Source organism: Anguilla rostrata, chromosome 10 (assembly GCF_018555375.3).
Source record: "Anguilla rostrata isolate EN2019 chromosome 10, ASM1855537v3, whole genome shotgun sequence".
NCBI classification, from domain to species: Eukaryota; Metazoa; Chordata; class Actinopteri; order Anguilliformes; family Anguillidae; genus Anguilla; species Anguilla rostrata.
Genome location: NC_057942.1, coordinates 40,046,999 through 40,056,470, shown reverse-complemented (window position 1 = coordinate 40,056,470; position 9,472 = coordinate 40,046,999). Strand labels below are relative to the sequence as shown.

At 45.0% G+C, this 9,472-nt stretch overlaps 1 protein-coding gene across 1 annotated transcript in view; it reads right to left on the bottom strand.

Annotated features, from left to right (window-relative positions):
- Window positions 1–4,761, bottom strand: part of LOC135233476 (transducin-like enhancer protein 4) — a 43,107-nt gene extending 38,346 nt beyond the window's left edge. Inside the window, 4 exon segments of the mRNA XM_064297071.1 lie at window positions 1,063–1,107; window positions 1,936–1,999; window positions 3,381–3,478; window positions 4,009–4,761. Coding sequence (XP_064153141.1) covers window positions 1,063–1,107; window positions 1,936–1,999; window positions 3,381–3,478; window positions 4,009–4,053 — 252 coding nt within the window. The 5' untranslated portion in view covers window positions 4,054–4,761.
- Between the last annotated feature and the right edge of the window lie 4,711 nt (window positions 4,762–9,472).

The window sequence follows — 9,472 nt, the reverse complement described above, 5'->3', positions numbered from 1 at the left end:
CCTGTTTTACCAACAGCCAGAAAGAGCGCAAATATTTGCCGTGCAGTCAAAGGTTAAAGGTAATTTGAAGTTATGTACCGAAGCACTGAACTCGCTCGAGTGTGTGTGTGTGCACGTGCGTACATCTCTGTCATTCCGTGTGTGTGTACCTGTGTGTGTGTGTGTTTGTGTGTGTGTGTGCATGTGCATCCCTGCACGTGTGTGTGCGTGTGTGTACGCGCGTGTGTGTTTCTGTGTGTGCGTGCATGCGAGTGTGCGCATACGCATGCGTGCACGTGTATCCCTGTGTGTATGCATGTGTGTGCGTATGTCTCTGTGTATACCTGTGTGTGTGTGTGTGTGTGTCCGTGCGTGCGTGCGTGCATTATACAGTCGGAACAGAGAAAGCCAGTGACCAATCAGAAGGAAGAGGAGGAGAGCATCATGCAGCCTAACACTCTCCTCCAAACAGTACAATTCACTGATTCAACACTCAATCTGAACACTGGCAGTCTAACATTTGGTAGTCTAACACTTCACTACCAAATGCTACAATTCACTCTGCAGCCAAACAACACAGTCTAACACTCCAAAACAAAACACTGCAATTCAACTCTCTTCAACAGAACACTTCAATTCTACACTATTCACTCAAGCTCCCGTTTCACAGAAACAGTAAAAAAAACACATTTCTCTTTCAGGAAATATCTCCGCCACGTTGAGTGGATTCTGAATGAAGAAGTATGCTCATTCAAACAATTGCATCAAATGCATAAAATTCATCAAATGCAGTTTATCTGGGTTGTGAGCAGTATCACACACACACACACACACACACACACCCCTGCACAGCAGTTTGCACACACACACACAAAACACACACACACACATGCATACCACTATACCTGACAAAACACTGCTATAATGTATTGCATGACACACACCACACACACACCACACCACACTCATGCATCCACACACACATCTGCTCACACAAATGTAAAGTAGACAGGACCGGACGCATACACCAATCCTCACACACACTCACCCAGCTACACATTTACACAGAACTGCGAATCCTACCTGTTTGTGCATTTCTATGTTCAGCCCGTACGACATCTCATAATACTGAAAAACAGACAACAGACAGAAATTTCATTTTTTGAAATACGTTTTCTCATACACGACAAATATGCAAAATTGTGAATTACTGAAATGTTTTTGGGTGTGTTTCACAGACAGACAGAATTTCTAAAACCTCCAGGTTGACTCTTTTTAAAACCCTCAGGAGAGAGACGCTAACGTGATGCTAACGTGACGTGTCGTGACGGGTCATGACGGGTCATGACATGTCGTGACGGGTCTTCCCGTGAGGTCAGGTCAGAAGAACAGCAGCGTTGTGTGAGGGTTGTTTACAGGTTGATCCTTGGCCGTGCGCAGACACAGGGCGGTTTTGTTCAGGCGAAACAAAGGCTTTCTGTGGAGCCCCGCCGCGGCACCAGCGCGCGCTACGCAAATCCGCCTTTCCGCACAATTGGCTTCGGGTCTAGACTGCGAGCACGCAGCCCGCAAGACGGCCGTTCGTGCCAAGCACACGTCGCGGAAACTTCCAGAACACAAACGCCGCACTGGCGAGCGCCTGAACCAACCCCCTCACCCCCCTATAGCCGGCAGCAACACCTCTGAGACCCTCTTCCTGTCGGCCAGATCCGACGCCCCCCCCACCCCCTCACCACCACAGACGCATGAGGAGGGCGTGTGTGTGTTTGTGTGAGTGTTTGTGTGTGAATGAGAGTGAGAGTGAGTGTGAGTGTGTGTGTGTGTGTGTGTGTGTTTGTGAGCGCAAGTGTGAAAGTGAGTGTTTGTGTGGGTGTGTGTGTGTGACTGAGAGTATATGCGAGGCAGTGTGTGTGTGTGTTATGGTGAACCCATCACAGTGGTGTCAGAAGGACTCACCATCACATAGTGGCGCTGCATCTCAGTCTTCTCCCCCGCCAGCTTCTCACACTCCAGCTTCAGACTGAGGGAGAAAAAAAACACACAGAGCATCTCAACCCTTTCAAGAACAGCGTTTCCACAAGGTTTTTTTTTTTTTCTTCAAAAGCTGTAGGTCAGTGTTCTAGAACACCACTGCTTTCAAATCACCAGCAGTGATTGTTACATCATCATTAGAATGTTCGATTAAGAACATTCTAATCGCACATTAGTGATCTTACACCTTACGGTGTTAAAACACACACTAACACAGGCATGTATACACACACGCAGAATTTCATTAAACACATTTTAAAGCAAACACTCACACGCGCGCAGGCATGCACACACGCATACTGACACACACACAGAGACAGCATTCAAGCAGCCGGCCGCAGAAGCAAAAACGGGAATCATGGTAACTTCTGGAACACAAATGCCGCACTAGCAAGTACCTGGCTTGGACACACACACACACACACACAAATCCCCAAAAAAAAAAAACTGAATACACACATATGCAGTAAGAATCTACAACATAAAAGCACGCTTTCACACAGAGACACACATATAAACACAAGCAACACATTCAAAGGAGACCGCAGGCGATCACACAATTAATGACATAGTTTCACTCCCACAGCTCAAACATTACTATTATGAATTATTATCATTATTATTGTTGTTGCTGTTGTTGTTATTATTAGTAGTAGCGGTAGTAGTATTAGTATTGCTATTATCCTGAGTTACTCGTACATATTAAACGCAGCCATTTAAAAGAAATGTATTTCAGTATCTCCATCATCTCCTATTGATCTGACTGAAGGTTGCATTGAACAGAACAGAATATCACAGAAGACAAATACAGAATTTGCCCTTTGTACATTATCTTGCATTATGCCCCAAGATGACATGGTCTTTGTGGATGGTGCAGAATAGGAGCTATTCACATGTATATTTACATTTGGATAAAAGCAGTGTGTTCATCTTCTAAGCACTTACATGACCAGGGAACAGGTGGGAAAGGGACACAGACCCCTTTGCCACCACCAGTCCAGCCACATATGTCTTGCAAAATATTGATCCCATCATATGTCCCGTATTTAAAAATGCAAAAGATAACTTAAATAAATAACTCACACACCTCATATCATTTTCAGAACAATGCGCAGAAGCAATTTCATTTCCAAGGGGGTTACACAACTAACAGTGGATTGATTGATTGATTTAGTGATTTATTGATTGATTGATTGATTGATTGCAAACGTTTATCTGCACGAGAGAGTGCTTCACAGTGAAAATTTCTAATCCATATTTTGTATCTGTGCACAGCAGTACATCATGAAGACATGTCGTGTCGCGACATCAGCACAGGGGATATTTAAATGTAACGTTCGAACACAATAAAACGAGAACACGAACTTTACCTGTGATACTGCGCCTGCAAGAACTGGAACTCCTCTTTGATACGGTCGCACGACTCCGATATGGTGAATTTGAAGGGTTGGGCGGGTTGGTGCGGTGCCTGCGATTTAAAACAAACCGGGAGAACATTTGCTGAAATGAGCCGTGAAGAATTAGAAACGAGAGGGGGGGCTGGTGGTTTCCTTCAGAAGGCGAGCGCAGCTCACATATTGTACAGCTGGAAACCGCAGACTGTCTGCGAGGTGACCCGATCGCTTTGCAAACGCGGCTGAGGAACACACTACTTCAACTATAAAAAACCACGAGCCAAAGAACACCTCGGCAAACATTTGGCTCACGAGCTGCCTCGCATCGACGTTGCGAAATAAAACAACCTTCAGAGCCACGACAGGGCAGAACATAACCTGTCGTGCCACCCAGAACCACAACATCTTATAATTCCTGCACAGAGCCAAGTCAGCAAAGGAAAACCACACACGCTGCTAATCGCTTTTGACTACACACTGCATTGCCTTGACAGTATAAGCGATTGTCCTGCGTGACAGCACGGAAACTGACACAAACTGATTGCGCGTGGGGTACCATCACGCGGAGAGATGTTTTGCTTTTGTTTTTTTTCCAAATACTCACCGGATGCCGTGCCTGTGGGTACATCTTGCTCAAGTCTCGAATCATCAAAAAGGTGTTTTAAATCCTCCACCAAACAAGCGAAGAAAGGATAACAATGACTTATGCCGCGTGCATGAATTTGACGGCGCTCGCTCGCTCGCTGACACTCCGCTCTCCGCGCTGGCTAGCCAAGTGCAATGTCCTCTACCATTGAGACAACACGCTGTATCATTCTGTACAATGTCCTCCCAGATAATGCTCCAACATTATTTAACGCGGCTCTAGTACGGAATATGCATTCACTACTGATAAAAATCCAACTGGGTTTTTATCCCGTAATTTCACTATTTAAATAGGTAGCCCGAGCGTTTTTATAGCTACTGTGAATTCTCTTGTTACACGGCCATCGATCTGGTTACTTAAAACCCTGTTTACATCCGGCATTTAGCGAAAGCGGTCTTCGGAGTCGGTTTTAAAGAAGTGCTCCTGGTTTTTTTAATTTCACCTTTATTGAGGTATCGATAGCTTTATGAATTCCAAATGGTCTATTTCTTGGTTTATATATTTCGTATTTTAAGACTGCTTCCTAAAAAAGATCTTCTTAAAAACGCACTGAAAATATTATTTCCATTTCGAAAAATCATAAACAACGAAAGTCTAGATTCCACAGACTTGAGATATTGTCCGCCGTGTACTCTCGTTCCAGCTCTACCAACGAGGATTCTGTAGTGATTTCTTTGACCAAATTTAGAAGCAGATAGTCATTAAAAATCTGTCATATATTCATAACAAACAGCGAGAGCGCCCACTGGCTCCTGGGTAATGTAGTCTGACTGGGCATAACATTGTGATTCCTTCAAAGAAACCACATCCCTGTAATAACTACAATTTCCTTATACCACCGCGAGGTCCAGGGGCGAGGCACTAGACGTCAAGGAGGAGCGAGCATTAAAGAAAACCAATCAACTTAAAAAAACAATCTAGACCACGCCTCTTTGCAATGCCAATCATTATGGTACTAACCAATGGAATGTACGAGGAGGAGTTTGTCGCTTGTTCCCCACGTGGGGACATGATGCGCTGTCAGAAAGTAGCCAATAGTAGCCAGGCAGTGCGCTCCGCCCCGTGCAGCACGCCCCTTTTGATGACGTTCTCTATAGCGAGCTAAGGAACAAGAGTAACATTTGTTCAGTTGTCAATCAAAGTAACGTGGGGACGTTTTGCCTGCTGGCAGTGAAAACGACAAGTGAATCTCCCATTTTGTTTCGTCTGTCCTTCGCCGACTACTAACACCGTTCGGAATTCTTGTTAATTAGTGTTGAATGTCCTCTTAAAGAGGCAACAACCCTCAGTCTTACATCATAGACACATCTCTCTGGAGAGTATGCGTCCTCGCGCCTGTGATCGCACATATAGAGGTGCTTTTGTTGTTGTTTTATGTTGCTAACCAGCTAGTTAGCTTGCAAACAAGCAAACCAATAGGAAGAAACGATGTCGTGCAATACTGGACGGACGTCCAAGTGATACAATCAGACTGACTGAACTCTTTCACATGTTAAGTACTGGGGGAGGGGGCATGGTAGCGATCTTGCTTCCTGGTGCTTGGCTGCCTAATGCTGGTTGAGTCAGATGTTAGTTGAGCTTGTCAGTCCTTCTAAGAAAAAGGAAGAAATAAAGAAATACTGTGTGTAACAAGGCCGTTGCTATTTCAATAAACGAGAATCTGCGGCGTTTTATACAGACCGAGACGCTTACTTCAGTGCGTCTCACCTGTCTCCGTTAATTGTGCCGGGTATTTGAATTGCCTGGAGCTACCTGCCAAACGATTTCGTTCAATCATGTGTGTTAATACAAAGTGCATTCAACCGCGGCTCGGTTCATTCCTCTTCCAGCTGGTCGACTGTAAGGTTGAATTGCACGCGCGCACTGTTTTTAATGCCAAGCATCGTCTTCATGCTGGCCAGCCAGCCATCTTTCTACACGGATTTAACGCGAGGCAGACAAGGTCTGTCCGTCTCCTCCGGGAAGGGCGAAAATAAAAATAAACTGAAATGAAATCTTGATCCTTCGCCGCCCACCACCATTCATCGCGGCCGCGAGCTGCTCAGTCTGCGATGATGTGGTGTATTGGTCTCCTCCCTCCACGCCGCCTTGTTCTCATCTGAATGATTTCTGCGTCCCGAGCGGAAGGCGCGTGGGTTAGGGCAACTACGCCGGCCTTGGCACACGTCTCGCATTCCGTCGTGAGAAATTAAAGTCACTGGGAAAAAAATAACGACGTTTTTTTAAACTGCCGCTTCCTTTGAAAAAAGTGCTGTTCGCATTAATATAAATTATATTTATTGCAAAGAGAGGAAACTTAAAATAAAGATGCTTTTCTACCTGATGTAGGCTAGCCGGTTGTGTTTACGACATACTTTTTGACTACTATTGGAAAAGCTACAGAATCATGACCAAACGGCATCTTTTCAGCCACGTATAATAATGTAGTGCCTGTCAAAAGGAATAACTCGTGAGAACAATATTTATTCTTTAATTAGTATTTAGTTATTTTGACTACAAGTGAAATAAAATTGTGTTTCCTGTGCCATTTTATTTTTCAGTATAAGTAGTGACAACAGCACTAGTGGCCGTTTGATATTAAAACATAATTTTATCATAATATTTGTATATTATGTTTTAATATCAAAGACCGTTTATCTATTAACTCTCCTGTTAATCCGTTTCTGTTCGGTTGTTATTAATTATTAATAGGCCTGTTATTGTTGTCAGTTGTGTATTTTTCCTAGGAGAGCAATACCACTTTATCCACAAAATCAATATTTAACTTCCCTCTTTCCAAAGGGTTAAACGCTAGTACCAGCCACAAACAAGTCCCCATATGACGGACATAAACAGAAAAGACCACGGCCACACCATCCAGCCTTCAGTGGGATGAAAAGACCCACAAACCTCTTTTCGGTTGGTGGTATAATTCGTTTTTTTTTGTTTTTGTTTTTTGGCCACCAATATCCTTCTGTCTTAAACCGAATAATAATGTGTTGTTGTGTGAAGGCATATTTCTGGCCGCCTTTGGGCTGGGGCCATTAGAGGGAAGGGAGGCGGCCACGGCCCGCTGATGGTGTTCACAGCTGGAGGGTGTTGCGGGGGCAGAGCAGCCGTCTCTGCTGGATGGTAAAGCGTGTTTTTTCTCTGCGGCCGCCTCGGCAGATCAGGTTAGGGCTGTCAGAGAGCGGAGCCCCCCCCCCTCCCTCCCTCACCCCACCACCCCCCACCCCCTGACAGGTCGACGCGAGGCTGTGTGGTCTCGCCGGAGTCCCGCGTGAGAAGGTGTAAACCGTTAAATCTGTCTTAAACAATCAGCACTTGCTCCCTGGAGCTGGGAAGGTCAGTGACGGAGTATCGGTTACTGGACAGAGTGCCGGGAGCGGGGCAGGTCGGTAAATAAACCCGCGCGCTGCTCCACAGCGCCTAAAAATACTGCCTGTCATATCAAACCGCCAATCAACGGCAAGCCTAACGATAAGATCGTCTGTGAAACTCTATCCTGCAGCAACAGCCAGAGACTTCCTGCAATCAAAACGGTGTTAGCATGGGCCAAGCTCAGAACTGACTGGGCTGCAGCCAAACAGGAAAACTTCACATACACACACACACACACACAAAATACACACACACACAAAATACACACACACTCACATATACACACACACACAATACACACACACACATGTTCACACACAAAGTGCACACACTCACATATACACACGCACATATATACACACACATACACACACACATATTCACACGCAAATATACACATATCCACACACAAATGCACATGTACACACACATATACACACGCACACATACACTCACATACACGCACACAGATATCCACGCATGCACGCACACACACACACAGTGATAATGTCACCGCTCTGTAATATTTTATTTCCCTTTGGGAGGAAAAGCTCTTTAGGATTCACTGTGTGCACTTAGAAACCAACCCAGCGACCTTATGTCCATCCCAGGAGCATGCTTCGTGTCTCTCTCTCTTTCTCACTCTCCCCACCCCCCCCTCTCTCTCCACCTCCCATCTTTGTCTGTCTTTCCCTGTGTGCGTGTGACTGGTCTCTGTACTTCTTTAGTTTCAGGGTTCATGTTCCATTTCTCAGTAACATGATCGGCCAATCAGAGAGAGAGAGAGGGCCTCAGCTGGCCCACAGGCTGACAGAAGGATTAGGCGACTGCACTTCATGGAGAGAAAGCAGAGTTCTTTCTGCTGTCTGAGACAGGGAGTGGGGAGTGGAGGGGAGGGGGGAGGAGGTGTGCACTCATTGTTATAACTTCACTTCTTTGGCCATTTTGGTAACAGGTACCCAGAAATCGTTTTAGAAAAATCGTCATCATCACTGTCCAGGCCTTCAGCCACAGGTAATCATACGCAAGGCTACCAAAGCAGTCTCTACCTGTTAACTTAATGAAGGGTCCATGAAAGCAAGGGCTCAGGTCAGCTGTATTAGACTGTGCTTTGAGTAGGTCTGTAGTGGACTGTGCTGTGAGTAGGTCTGAAGTAAGCTGTGCTGGAGCAGGTCTGTAGTTAGCTGTGCTGTGAGTAGGTCTGTAGAAAACTGTGTTGTAATCAGGTTAGTGAAAGACTGTGTTGTAATCAGGTATGTGGACGACTGTGTTGTAAGCAGGTCTGTATTAGACTGTGTTGTAATCAGGTCTGTAGTAGACTGTGTTGTAATCAGGTATGTAGTAGACTGTGTTGTAAGCAGGTCTGTATTAGACTGTGTTGTAGTCAGGTCTGTAGTAGACTGTGCTGTGAGCAAGTCTGTAGTAGACTGTGATTTGAGATGTCTAAGGAATCTGCTTTTCCTTCCATTGTGTCCAGACAACCTGCAGAGCAGAGCGCCTTCCACCTCAAACAGCCCTCTGCTGGCTGCAGGTGGAACTGCAGTCTGGAGGTGTGAAGCTGGTCTTGTCCATGATTAATGCTAAGCCTGTCTATTTAAATGAAATTTTAAAAATAATGAAAAACAGGAGATTGTGAGTTACTAAGGAAGCTTTTTTTTTAGGTAATCTGTCTAGAGAACTTTCTGAGCATCACAGTAGTAGCAGGTCTGTCTGTTTTGCATCACTGCCACAGGTAATAATAATAATAATAATAATAATAATAATAATAATAATAATAATAACTGATAGAAGCTGAAGTCCCAGGCCCCTCTCATACAGAATCTGCTTTTCACATCTCTCACACAGACACATCTCTCGCACAGACACAAAATGACAGCTGCATATTAAACAGTTGAATCCACAGTGAAATCAGAACATACTGAAGACTGAAGCAAAGAGGTAATCAGGGTGAACTCACAGCGGGTGGTCAGTGGTGCTCACAGCGCCCCCTACAGGCACCTGGCAGGGGAACATATAATTTGGTAATGAACTAAAAATCTACAGTCACACACCTGCGGTATGG